Consider the following 13,942-nt stretch of genomic DNA (forward strand, 5'->3'; position numbering starts at 1 on the left):
GTGCTCTAGCCCTTGTGTGTGTCCCTTCCCCTGGTGGCCATGTTGGGATAGCAAGCCAGCCTGACCTGGATCCTTCCGGCAGAAGGCCCAGAATGGTGAGAGCCTGAGGCACTTTGTTGATGGCAATGCAACCTGCCTGCTATAAGCTACGAGACTTAGATATATTCTACCAATTAGGGCACATCTGTTCAAAACGCTGAAAGGCGGGCGCTGTCTCTTTAAGAGCCATCCCACTCCTCTCCTTGAGTGATGAGGGCTGGGAGCACAAGGGAGTCAGATGCTGATTAAACAGTCCTACTGCCGAGCTCTGTTAGAAAATTACTGTAATTATGATCCAGTCCCAGCAGAGGGATGAGTTCCAATCCTGCTAATAACCCTTCCAGGTGCCTCAGATTCGGGGCCCATGGGAGGCAGCATGGACAGGGCTCTGGCTGGCTCTCAGGCCAGCGACAGCCCTTCTGTCTAGCCTGTGCAGGTTAGGACAACAAAGCACCAGGCCCCTCATCTGATCTTGGCCTCATGAGAAAGCAGTGGGTTTCGGTGGTTTTCTGTTTCTGTTTTATTTGTTTTTTGGTTCTTGACAGAGCTCCTGGGAGTCATCTTGTATGAGAAAACCTTCCCCTAAACTAACACGAAGGACCAGGAAAATCACAGCCGCGAGATGGCAATCTGTCCTGACTTTCCCCTCTTCTACCTGGGGACTGCAGTCAGCACACCCAGCGTGTGGTGTCTGGCACCAGCCCACCCAGCACAGTGCGGAGGGAACCAGAGCAGTCCCCTTTGGGCTGTGGCTGTCTTCTGAATTGTTTGTGAGATCTGCGTTTCTTGCTCTGAAGTAGTACACGGCATTTCCCTGGGTCCTAACCAGGAATTCTGGCACTCCCATTTCACATTTCTGCAACAAAAGGAGAAATGAGGCCTAATAATGCCAGAACTCCACAGCGAGAGACTCGCTGTAATGCTGCTCTCCGAACCAGCAAGTGTGGTCTTATTCCTTCAGTTTTCCCAGTGCTAATCTGTAGCCGTGCAGGTGAGCGGTCGTCAGAGGTGGAGCGTATGGGCTGGCTTTGCTGGTATTTAAACCCTGAGGATTCATGGCATTCATATACTGTCTTCCCAAACCAGCTGTAAGTTTCTGCCAGTGGCTAAAGCACAAACTTGTAGAAGGCATGGCGATTTCTCAGTTCGGCCCTAAGCATTCCCTGAGATGGTGGTTCTCAACCAGAGGAGATTTACTATTCAGCAACGCACAGACACATTTCTGATGGTCAGACTTGGTGGGGATGGGGGGAAGAATACTACTGATAATTAGCGGGCAGAGGCCAAGGGTGCTGCTAAATATCCTGCACTGTCCTCAGCACACAATGCCCTTGATGTTGGGGTTTAGAGACCCTCACCAACAGGACAGAGCAGTCAGCTCCTAGTTCTGCCCCTGTTTAACTTGGAAATGATGAAGTGATCTCAAGTCTCCAGATGCCAGGTGCTTTGCAGAGGTGGAGGAAGTTGGAGACAGGCCCGGCAGGGTGCCGACCCTTGGGAGTGGTGGCATGCGTGTGCCACCTTGGTGATTCACAGCAGAACGATGCTGATGCATGACGGTGTGCACGAGGGCGCTTCTGTAGCCTGTCTCCCGGTCCTGACTGGGTGTGGGGGACAGAGGGAGCCAGCTGCTCACCATCAGGTTGAGAGCGTCTGCAGGGGAACCAGATGCCCTCTTTGAGGGCCATCACTAGAAACCTCTTGGAACTCACTCTCTTTCCAGGAGGCAAGGAAGTGGCATACTATTGCCCAGTGCCATAGAAATGTTCCCTCTGGTGGCACCCTGCCAGGTGGATGGGTGGCAGACTATGATGGACCCCGGGAGGAAACTGAACACACACAGCTGCTGACAGCCAGCCAGGCCCACAAACGGCTGGATGCCAGGACCACCAGGCCTCTTAGAGCCGTATGGGCATCAGGAAAAGAAAGCCCAGTTGGCAGGGTCTGTCTCAAAACCAGGCCTGTAGGGGAGAGGACTTCATTAGTAGAGATGCTGCCAAGTCTCATACCAGGAGAGCCAGGTCAGCTCTTTCTCTGCCACTCCCTTCCCAGGTGACTGGGCAACCCACATTTGACTTAATTTTTAGCATGACCACGCACCTCAGTTTACACCTGGGGTCTCGGCATCATTATTAATAACTTCATTTAGAAAATGTCTCAGTTTGGAAAATATACATTTACTCTATTAGTTATACTGGTTTCCTTGAAAACAGTATTTTTTTTTTACCATTATAAATTAGTTTTATACAAAATGGGCTATATCTTAAAGTGTATCATTAATTGAATTCCAAAGAGTGGTCATCAGTTCATACTAAGGAGAAAAACAGTATGTTTTTCTGAACAGTTTTTGATAGGAAAATAGGGAGAATAACTCAAAACCCTTGGAAAAAAATCTTTTTGGTTGTAAGTTTCTAATGCCTTACCCGATCTCTGTACATTCTAGTGGGAAATGAAATAGCTGGGTGGGAGGGAGAGAAGGGGCAAGGGACTATGGTAATCCACAAACTAGAAAATGAGTTTGAGCCACTGGGCTGTGTAGTAGGGATAATACTCTGGAGAGAGCTGCTTTCTCCAAAGTCAGCACTGCAGATTTTGCTGGTGCGCTGGGAATTTAACAAATCGGCACCTCTCAAGATGTATCCTCCCGGACTTGCTTCTGGTTAGAGACCTGTAGAGAGGGTTTTGTTTGGTTTTGTTTTTGCCAAAGATGAAAGCATCGCTGTCCCTGGCATCTGAGTTTTGTTCTTGAGGTGCAAATAAAGAAATAAAGGACATACTTTCGTTTCTTCTTCTTCTTTTTTTTTTCCCTTCTTGCTTCCCTTCAACTCCATCTCAGACTGGTTGCAAAGGCAGCCCTCCCCCGCCACATGCGTTATCTTGCGCTTTGCATTCATACCGCTGCTTTATTGTGATGCCAGGGACTGGCGTGAAATGTGGATTTTGAAAATGTCTCACTGGAGGTGTCTAACTGCAATAGAACTCGAGTGAGTCAATAAGCAAAGCAGCCGCTGGAGCATTTCAAAGGTCTTTCTTCTTTCACTGCAGATTGTGTACGATTTCAGCCAACCAGTCACAACCTTTCAGATGTTCAGTTTTGTCACTCACAAAGATTATCTAGTTATAAATAAGGGGTGTACCTAGGGAAGCTAGAATACTTAAAAAAAAAATTCAAAGGTAACTGGAGAGAGTGAGGCTACTCTTTAACTTTGCTTTAATAAAGTATCTCCAACAGATGCGAGGTCATCTAGTCAGTCCCAATCTTTGAACTGCTCTCACTGAAAACGGAATCAACCTGACTTAGGGAACGAGACTTAATAAGAGTTTCCTTTTCTTTCCTGTTTATATTCACCAGAGGGAAAGGTGTACTGGTTTAGAATTAAATACAGATTTCTAAGAGGCGCAACAGGCCATCATAAGGGAAAAGTTAATATTGAGGTAATTACAAAACAGTGTCTATGTTATTTTGCTATATGGATGACAGAGAAATCACACTAGGGAAAAATGGATTTTAAATGAAATGTAGCTGAAGGATTGCTTTCAGAGCATTTCGAATTTTCAGATGTTAGCACGGACAATGCACATCAAACTGTACTGATCTAGTAAATACTTATTTGCAAAAGGTAGATACATTTGCTTTCTTAAATGTAGGACCTTGGCTTTATTTTCCCTTCTGTACATAAAATGGAAGGGAAAAAAGCCTCCTACCTCTACCAATTGGTCAATTAAGAAGCCATCCTGGGCCAGCAGGTGGTGTGGTGGTTAAGGCACTGGACTCCCATATGGCTGACTGCAGTCTGAGTCCTGGACCAGAGGACTTGAAAATCATGCACTGGGTACATGTGCGTGCATGCCCCAAATCCCGAGAGAGCGGAAGAGAAGGGACTGCAGTGTGGCCATCCCTTCCTGGGACTTCTCATTTTTCCTTTCTCTCTTGCTGGCAAGCACTTGTACCCTATTGCAAACAAACAAACAAAAAACCTCACCCCCCCCCAAAAAAAAACAAAAAGTAGTAGTAGTCATCGTATACATAATGTGGCTAGTTAAGTAGTCTAATGTCCCAGTTATCCAGTTAGTGGCAGGCAGTGAGGTGGGGACTTGGTTAGTAAGTCCAATGGAGAAATGGTAATCAGATCAGTCAGTTGGGAGATTTGAGGAGAGAGCAGTTTTACTGGGCAAGGTTTAGTTTCCCACAGACTGTAGGAATTCGCTGCTTCCAAAGGGTCTCTTTTAGAACTTTCCCATCACAGAGGATGCTCTTCAGCTTGCAGATAGTCTCATCAGCTTGGCAAATTTGCTCTGCTTTTTCTTGGTAACATATCGTGTGTATTAATGTCAGAGAAAGCTACAACAGCTACAGACCAGATTTCCAATCAGCAATCAGCCCATTGTTCCTATCTTTGAGGGCCAATCTAATCTCTATTCCTGCTCAGTATTTTTTTTAAGAATTATTTTATTTTTATTTTATTTTGACTGGATAAGAAGAGAGGGAAGGAGGGAGGGAGAGAAGGAGAGAGAGAAACTGAGAAAGCAAGCCACCAGGTCTGGGACTCGAACTGTCGATAGCCATGTGGGAATCCAGCACCCTTAACCACCACGCCACCTGCTGGCCCCTCAGTTTTATAGCTGGAAGGGCCAGAGGTCTGAATATAGTGCCTACCCTAGGGTGCAGGAAGGGGTGAAAGACCTTTGCAGTTTGATGAATGGTTGTTTCTTCTGGTCTACAGGAGAGACCACTGCACTAAAGGATTTTGTTTTAAATGCTGGAAGCCAATGGCCATGCTATCTACAGAGGGCTGAACTGTGTGGGAGTGAAGAAGTACCTTGCCCTTCTCCTCCTCTTCCACGGTTCCCTTTTCTGATGATGTCTCTCAGTCACAGATCGGTGGTGGCACAATGGTTTTCTCACCCAGCCACCCAGCCTTTCAGCTTTGGACCCTTAGGAAGGATGGGTTGGGGCATGAAGAGGTTGGTGTTTGCCCTCTCTGTTAACCACTTTAGAACAATGCCCTTTGTCTTTACCTGTGGGTTGGGATTGGTGCAAAGGTTCCTAAAAGGAAAGGCAATTGGTTCTCTTTGGTTCACCTGCTCATATGCTGCCACCTAGTGGTTTCTTCTCCTTTAGCATCCTGTGTGAAGCAGGGGAATGGACACTTCCATAATGTGTTGCCTTTTAGCTCACACTCCCTGCCTCCCCCTTTTTGTCTCCTTTTCTTACCTCTTTATTCATCCTACACAAAAGGGTTTCCTTTTTCATGCCTAGGTCAGAAAATCTGGAAAGGAATAGTCGAAGTGTGTACCTTTAAAAAAACAAAAAACAAAAAAACTTGGAATCTACCAATATGTCAATTTGTTCCCTGGTTTGTAAGGTAAGATTTCACACTGGGGCTACAATGTGGTCATTACAGAGGAAGGCTGATGCAAATTCAGGACTGCTCTGAACAGGCATTTTCAGTAATAAAACTTCAGTAGCTGCGCAGTCACCTCTCTCAGAATTTTTTGTGCAGTCAGGCAGTAAGACTACCTTATCTGGGAACCAGCAGATGGCGTAATGGTTACGTTGCTGGACTCCCATGTAGTCGACTGTGGTTTGAGTCCCAGGCTCCATGGCTTAAACTCACGCCAGATGCGTGTGTGTGCGCGCCCAAGATCCCGAGAGGAGAATGGAGGAGAAGGGGCTGTGGAATGACCATCCCTCTGGGAGGTCATTTCTTGCTTTCTGTCTCTCTTTCTGGCGAGTGCATGCACCCTATAGCAAAAAAAAAAAAAAAAAAAGAAAGAAAAATTCAAAAAAAAAAAGAATAGCTAATTCTTACTGAGCAATTATTATGTGCTAGGCAGTTTTGTTCCAAGTATATTACACATGGTAAATTCTTTAATCTTCCTGATTATCAAGTGACCCAGTGAGAAAGAGTATACCCTTCTAAGGTATGGAAATAGAAACATAAAATGTCAAATTACTGTTCTAGAGAAAACAGTAACAGGAAACTGGGATTTATTCCCAGGCGGGTTCCAAAGTTTATGTTGTTGTTCTTTTTTTAATAGACATATATATTTTTTTTTCTAGAGAGATTTTTTTTCTGTAGGTCATGTGCTCACTAGAGAGAGACAGAAACACGGTGAGAGGGGAAAGTGAGAAATCATCCCTCAAGGGGGATAGCCACACTGCAATCCCTTCTCCTGCATTCTCCTCTCAAGATTTTGAGCTCACATGCACATGCGCCTGGAATGATTTTCAAGCCGCTGGGTCTGGGACTCAAACTGCAGCTGGCCATGTGGGAGTCTAGTACCTTAATCACCACACCACTGTTGAACCCCCAAAGTTTATGTTCTTAACTATGTTTTGCTGTCTCTTCAACACACAACCAGCCTGGGCACAAGGTACAGGCAACAGGAAAGGGAAACGGAGCCTTGTGAGCAGGAGCCCTCCCCAGAGCACTAACTCAGCCCCTACCTCACACCTGGCATGCAGGACCCAGTGGGGCTGGTATCTAACCCCAGGTGGAAGAGGAACTCTCCAGTGTGCTGACTCTTGGCCCTACTTCAGCTCTGTCTCTGCTAAGAGAGATTCAGCACATGGAAAACAACAAAGTAGCCAACCAGAAACCAGCAGACCTGGGTACCAGAGAGGGTTCTATTCTGGAAGGCAATCCAAGTCTCCTCTGTCTAGGCTTCTGTTTTTTTTTTTCTTCCCTGTCCCTTTCCACTTTGTTTGGAGGCTGTGAAAAACCCTGGAGCCCACAGTTTGAAACCATGACAAAAAGGAACTCAACACCATCACACAAGGCAGGAAACCAAATCTGAACTTTATTTGTGCTGTTCAAAACCGCCAAAACAACTAGCAACTTCCTCTTCCCCAGGTTCCCGTCTCTCTCACCTTCTCTGTGACAAGCCCGTGGAAAAGGCAGATGTGGGTGAGTGACTACGTTTAGACGGGCTGAGCTATGACGGGGCTGGTTTAGTAGCAGGTGTGATGAAGATGCCTCGTCCCACCCGTCTTACTGGTGGTTTACAGGCACTATAAGGTGACAGAGAATTAGGTCCCTTCTATAAAGAGAGGAGTCCGTGGTGTTGGTGAGGTGGCAGGAGTGGGGAGTAAAAGCTCTTGATGATCTGTGTCTTCATGGAGGCAGGATAGAGAAAATACGTTTCCTAAAGGAGGAAAAATAGATGAATTTTTCTTTTATGATTGAAAATATAGACGTATAAAAGGGCACAGAGTGAAATGTCTTCCTGGCTACCCTGTCTCACAGTTATGCAGTTTCTCTGTCCTTGGAGGCAACCAATGTTATAATTTTCTAACCCCTTCTAAAAATACCTCATACATGTATAAACAGGTAGCCAGTCTCCATTCCACTGTTATACAAAGGGGGCAAATTTAACTTATCCTTCTTTGCTGCTTTATTTCCTCTGCTCCACTCCCACTTTTCAATTGCTAGAGAATGTGTGCACTCATGAGAGAGAGAGAGAGAGGAGAAAGCATCCCCAAAGGGGCATGGCCATGTCACAATCCCTTCTCTTCCATGGCTCTATCATGTTGAGATTTTGAGCATACACACATACATACCCAGCATGTTTTTCAAGCCAATGAGGCTGGGATTTGAACTGTGGTTGGTCATATGAGATCCAGCTCCCTTAATCACTAGGCTACAGGGCTGGCCCTGCTACTTTTTAAAAACTTAACAACATACTTCAGAATATATTCTGTAACAGCTTCCCTTTCTTTCTTTCTTTCTTTTTTTTTTTTCTTTAAAGAATTATTTATTTATTTATTTTCACATGAGTTTTGCCAGAGAAATATAGAGAGAGGGAGAGTGAGAAAGCAAGCCACCAAGTGTGGGACTCGAACTGTGGTCGGCCATGTGGGAATGTCCAGCGCCTTAACCACCTCACCACCTGCTGGTCTCCCCCCTTTCTTTTTAACTGTTGCATAGTATGCACTTGTTACTTGACTAACTCTCTCCTGATCATTTAGGTCACTTCCAGTCATTTGCTACTGCAAATAACCTGCATGCATATCATTTTGCATGTGTGCAAAGAGTGGTATAGGATAAAGTCATAGGCGTGGAATTGTTGGATCAAAGAGAATGAAGAGCCAGACATCTTTAAATAAATAACAAAGTAAAGTCGCATGAATTATTTTGATTTGACAGAAAAATCCAATCCTTCTGCACTCATGACCAGGACACGCGCTCTCCTCCTCAAAGTCATGAAGTCAAACCTTGACCATGAAGTCAGACTTGAGCTGGTGCTTCATGGCTGTCCAAGGACATCAGAGAGTAAGACCTATAGTTATGCATTCTCCTAAATGGATTCACTCAACTGCTGCTGCACACCAGAGTGGGCCCTGGTAGGAAGGCTCCAAGGACAGTTTGCATCACTGCCACACTGTGACATCCTTCATCCACAGCAAAGGCTGCTTCTATTACAGGCTGCAAGATGGAGCTAGCAACTTCATGCTAGTCTTCAGTGCCCTCCACCACCATGCCAATTCTTTCATCTTCTTCTTTTTAAAATATTTTTAACTTTTTTTTTTTTTAATTGCTAGAGGGTACACGGAGGTGGAGAAAGCACCCCTGATGAGGTGTGGTCATACTGCAACCTCTTCATTTTTTCATCCTTGGCATTTTTTCAAGTTGCTGGGGCCAGGATTTTAACTGTGGCCAACCATGTGGGATCTGGCTCCCTGACCCACTAGGCAATGGGGCTGGCCCGCCATCCTACTTTTTTTTTAGTTTGCTATAGGGCATGTGCACTTGCCAGAGACAAAGAGAAAGAGAGAGAAAGAGAGAGGGAAAGGGAGAAATCACCACCACCACCACCCCAGAGGGAATGGGCACACCACAGTCCCTTTTCCTCCATTCTCTGCTAGGGATTTTGTGCATGCCCGGCATGATTTTTAAGTTACTGGGTCCAGAACTTTAACTCCACCGTTGGTCAAGTGGGATCCAGCCACCTTAAGCTCTGTACCATTGACTGGCCCCCATCCTACTTCTTTTTTCTTTTCTTTTTTTTTTTTTGGCTATAGTGTGCGTGCGCTCGCCAGACAGACAGAGAGAGACATAGAGACAGAAAGAGAGAAATCACCCCCCAGGGGGTATGGTCACACTGCAATCCCTTCTCCTCCATTCTCCTCTGGGGATCTTGGGCACGCACGCACACGTGCCCGGCGTGAGTTTTAAGCCACTGGGTCCAGGACGCGAACCGTGGTCAACTACGTGGGAGTCCAGCGACATAACCATTATGCTAACTGCTGGTTCCCTCCCCCATCCTACTTCTAAACAAATCCAGTCTACCACTGTTATCTCACCCAATCCAAGCACTCACTCTCACTGTTTTAAAGCACAGTGTAGTTCTTACTCATAAAACACATACCATATTAATTTTTTACTAAAAAGTGAATTTGAGGCCTATTGTTTAAGAGGGCCAAATCCCTCTGGGCTAATTGCAATTTGAATCCTGGCCCCAGTGGCTTGAAAAACATACAGGACATGTACATGTGTATGCCCCAAATCTCAACAGGATGGAGAAACGGAGAAGGGATTGTGGTGTAACCATGCTGCACTGAGGGATGCTTTTTTTCTTTGTCTCTGGCAAGCACAAATGCCCTCTGGCAATTAAAAGAAAGTTAATCTGACATGTTCCATAGGAAACTTCATACTGGGGCTGGTCCCATGGTGCAGCAGTTAAGAACTAGGTATAGGAACCAAATTCTACATGGCGGACTGCAGTTCTAATCCTGGCCCTGGAAGCTTGAAAAAACATACTGAGTGTGTAAGCATGTGTGCCCCAAATCCTGATAGGATGGAGAAATGGAGGAGAAAGGATTGTGGTGTGATCATGCCCTACTGTGGAGGGTGAACGCTTGTTCTCTCTGGTGAGTACATGCACCCTCTGGCAATTAAAAAAGGAATTCTTATACTGGATTCCTAATCTTGGTCCGTAATATTACAATGTGGGGGAATTTTGGAGAAACAGTGCCCTGGATTTGAGAGGTAGGGATAAGAAACCCAGGTTGATCATTGTGGCAAAAAAATTTAGTTGTCTCCCAGTAGCCATTCTTTATTATTTTTTATTTAAATGCTTTCAAGCCAGACATAGGGCTGTTTAAAATGAAGCTTCTTCTGGTCAATGGAATGTAAGCAGAAATGGTGTGCCCGACATCTGTGTAGTGTCCCTAAGGAAGAGGGTATATCCTTCTACTTTCATTTTACCTTTCATGCTGAATGGGATGCAGTCAGGATAGCTGAAGTGGCAGCATCCATCTTGGTCATGAAGCAACCCTGGGAATGGTGGCCACACACAGTGAAGCAAAAAGAGAAGGTACCTGGAACCTGGAAACCTTGGATCACTTACCTCCGGATTTTTACAGAAGAGGAAAATAAACTTCTGTGTTAACTAAGTCGTTGTTTTTAAATTTATTTTATTTTTGGGGTTACTTTTAGTTGAACCTAATTCTAAGTTGCACAGTTCCAGAATTAAGGAAAGAACAATTCCAGACTTACCAGAGAGAGAGAGAGAAAGAGAAGGAGATGGGTGGACCAGCAGGTAGTGTGGTGATTAAGGACTGGACATTCCCTCGTGGCTGACCACAGTTCGAATCCTGGACCTGGTGGCTTATTTTCTCTCTCTCTCTGTGTGTGTGTGTGTGTGTTTGTGTGTGGTCAAATTAAAAAAAAATATGAATGAATAAATTTAAAAATTAAATAATTCCTAAAAAAAAAAAAAAAAAAAAGGAGATGAAAGAGCACTTGCCAATGAGGTGTGGCCATACCATAAACCTTTCTTTTCCATTTCTCTATCACTTTGGGATTTGAGACGTGCACACACATGTGCCTACATGTTTTTCAAACCCCTGGGTCTGAGACTCTAACTGAGTGTTCAGCCATGTGGGATCTGGCTCCCTCAACCCCCAGGCTACAAGCTGCCCCATTTTCTTTCAATGGTGAATCATTAACATTACTATTAGGAATGAAGAAAAGCTACTTTCCCAGCAACTCATCTTTCACAGAGAAATGTAGTCATGGCAAAGAAATTTCACTCAATGAACAGGCAGTTCATCGACAATGATTCTGATACCTGGGCTTCATCTTTCTTCCACTTCAAAGGCGGTGGTGAGATACTCCTTTGGAACAATCCCAATGATACTGTTCAGTTCTCCAACCCACCAGCCATACATGTTATACTCCTGAAAGACAAAAAGAGCATAGTTTCCAGTGGAATTTGTTCCTACTTCTGTTCATCTGTAATATTATAGTGATCACACAGGAGATTGTGTGTGGGGTTTTCTTTGTTGGTACCATCAGCATGAACCGTTGATAATTCCATGATGGGATTATCAAATTGAAAAACTCACCTATAAGAAGTTTACCATTTTCTTATCCAGAATATAAACTTAGGACAAGTGATACTGTTGTTGAACCTAAAAAACACTTAATAATTTGGATAGACTTTCTTTGTTAACAAGCTTTGTGTCATGGAGATATGAAGATACCAAAGAAACAGTTCTTACCTAGTCCCTGTCCAGTGAGACAGCCAAGGACATAAACAGACAGCACCATTATAATGTGGAACTGTTAGAGTAGAAATATTCTGTGCAAGATTGTGAAGCACATGGCTCCAGTTTAGGGAATCCATGACACCTTTATTCCATATACTCATAGAGAAGAAACAGCTCTTGGTAGAGTTTTCTGTTACCCCGATGTGACCGAGCCCAGAGATATTCTGGACGAAGGGTGTGCTTCCCCAGCCTCATTTCTAGTCTTGTGCATTCCCACCCAGGGCTGGGTGTTCTCAGCACTCATGGTTTCATCACAACCTTTTAAAAATAATTAATTAATTTGGGCTGGCAGGTGATGTGGTGGTATAAGGTGCCGGACTCGCACATGTGTGACTGTGGTTCGAGTCCAGGACCTGGTGACTTTCTCACTTTCGCTGTCTGTCTCTCTCTGATCAAACTGGAAAATAATAATAATAAATAAAGTTAAATAAAATAATTCTTTTTTTTTTTTTGGAGAGGTTTTTGCTATAGGGCGCGTGCACTCACCAGAAAGACAGAGAGAGACAGAGAGACAGAAAGTGAGAAATCACCCTCCAGAGGGGATGGCCATGCCGCAATCCCTTCTCCTCCATTCTCCTCTTGGTATCCTGGGCACACACGCGCACGCGCCTGGCGTGAGTTTAAGCCGCCGGGTCCAGGACTCGAACTGCGGTCGACTACATGGGAGTCCAGTGACATAGCCATTACGCTAACTGCTGGTCCCGAATAAAATAATTCTTTAAAAATGAACTAATTTGACTTTTTTTTTTTTTGCAAAATTTCACTATAGCAGATATAGTTTAGTTGCATAGTCTTATGTTGTAAATAGAATCACAAGGCTAAATATTACTGAGCACTTTTTTCAAGGAAACAGAATGGTACGGTTCTTCAAAGAAACTTGGGGGCACACACTAAAATGCCACAACACTAAAGATATTTAAGGGGTCAGGTCATAGTTCAGATCAATAATGTTTATCAGGCATTTTCTATGTGCAAAGTGCTGTCTGAGTTCCCATGAGGTATATAATGATGGATCAGAGCATTGCTTGCTCTTTGGGAGCTTATAGCATGGAGTAATGGGCTTTGGAGTCAGACAGACTGAGATGTAATTCCCACTTGGTCTTTTAGTCGCCAAGTGACCTTAGGTTCTAGCTTTAACTTCCTCCTCTCTAGGCATAATATCTCCCCTCTCCCCATGATGTGGGGATGTAAGTGACATTACTGAAGTTAAAACAACTGAAAGCGTAGTAGGTGCTCTGAACATTAGGTTCCTTCCCTAGGAGCTGGGGGAGGTTGATGAGTACCATCCATAACCACAGGCAGCATATACGTACCACAGAGAGGGGCAAAGGAGAAAGGAGCTGAGGGTTTAAAAGAGGGTGTAAGGGGGGTGGTCATAGGGTTGAGGGTGGAGCTCCTTGAATGCAGCCGAGCTTCTCAAAAGTACAGTAGGTATTGAACATTATGGGATTGTTCCTAAAAGGACCAGAAAATGTTTTCTTTCTCCCGAAGGAAATAATATTAGGATGAAAGATATCGAAAGAAAGTGTCACACATTCCACTGGGTTGAGGGTATCACAGAGCTAACTATTTGCTCTTTTGCACATCTGGCTGCTGATTTCTACGAGGACAAAAAGAAAAGAAACAAACCAGGTTGGTGGCTCATAAAATTCAGGTCCCTAGCATTAGTGGATGGTGTTACCTCCCCTCTTCCAGCTCTGCTGCTTCCTCTCCCCCTCAGCAGGCGACCTCTTCTCCACCGTCAATGAGAGAGACAGAGCCAACAGATTGATCAACCTCCCGCCACTAAAGGAGGGACTTACCCATACTGACAACTGTCTGCCTTCCTTATTAAAGTGAGTGTGTGTGGGGGCATCCCTCCCCTGGTTTACAACTATCCCTCCCAACACACCCCTGTAACCCTCTCCCTTTCTTTCTTAGAGATGAAATGTTGTGGAGACTGGCCTCTTCCTCTAATGTATATGGCTCTGTCCATCAGCCCTGAAATGTGTTCGAGTTTCTTTCAGTTTGGAAAACAACGATTAAATAGTCCCCACTGCATGCCAACTTCCACTTCACAAATTCGTCAGAGGACTTGACTGCCCTTAATGCTCCAACTTCTTTCCATCCACTCTTCAAGCCACCCTGAGCAGTGTCTGCTTCCATCACTGCTTACACCGGCTCTCCAGGGTCTCCTGTCATCTCATTGCTCACATTCTCTGGGGACTTTTCAGTTCTTAACTTACCTGATCTCTAGGCAACTTACTTGATCCCCGAGCTTCCCTGGAAAAGGGCTTGTCACACTGCCTTGGGTCAACCTGCTGTTTTTCTTCAGTGCCAATTGCTAGATGGAAAGTTCTGAGGGCT

The 13,942-nt window shown here is 44.8% G+C and overlaps 1 protein-coding gene across 2 annotated transcripts in view; it reads right to left on the reverse strand.

Annotated features, from left to right (window-relative positions):
• Positions 1-6,648: 6,648 nt before the first annotated feature.
• The window catches only part of SKAP1 (src kinase associated phosphoprotein 1), a 318,226-nt gene continuing 310,932 nt past the window's right edge, over positions 6,649-13,942 (reverse strand). The window contains exons 12-13 of one of the 2 annotated variants that reach the window (XM_006166116.3): positions 11,116-11,224; positions 6,649-7,188 (exon numbers count right to left, since the gene is read on the reverse strand). In XM_006166116.3, the coding sequence (XP_006166178.1) occupies positions 11,123-11,224 (102 nt within the window). In that variant the 3' untranslated portion in view covers positions 6,649-7,188; positions 11,116-11,122. The remainder of the gene's footprint in view (positions 7,189-11,115; positions 11,225-13,942) is intronic. The other variant, XM_006166117.3, reaches the window with a different exon arrangement.

This window comes from Tupaia chinensis, unplaced genomic scaffold (genome assembly GCF_000334495.1).
Source record: "Tupaia chinensis unplaced genomic scaffold, TupChi_1.0 Scaffold144171_1, whole genome shotgun sequence".
Classification (NCBI taxonomy): Eukaryota; Metazoa; Chordata; class Mammalia; order Scandentia; family Tupaiidae; genus Tupaia; species Tupaia belangeri.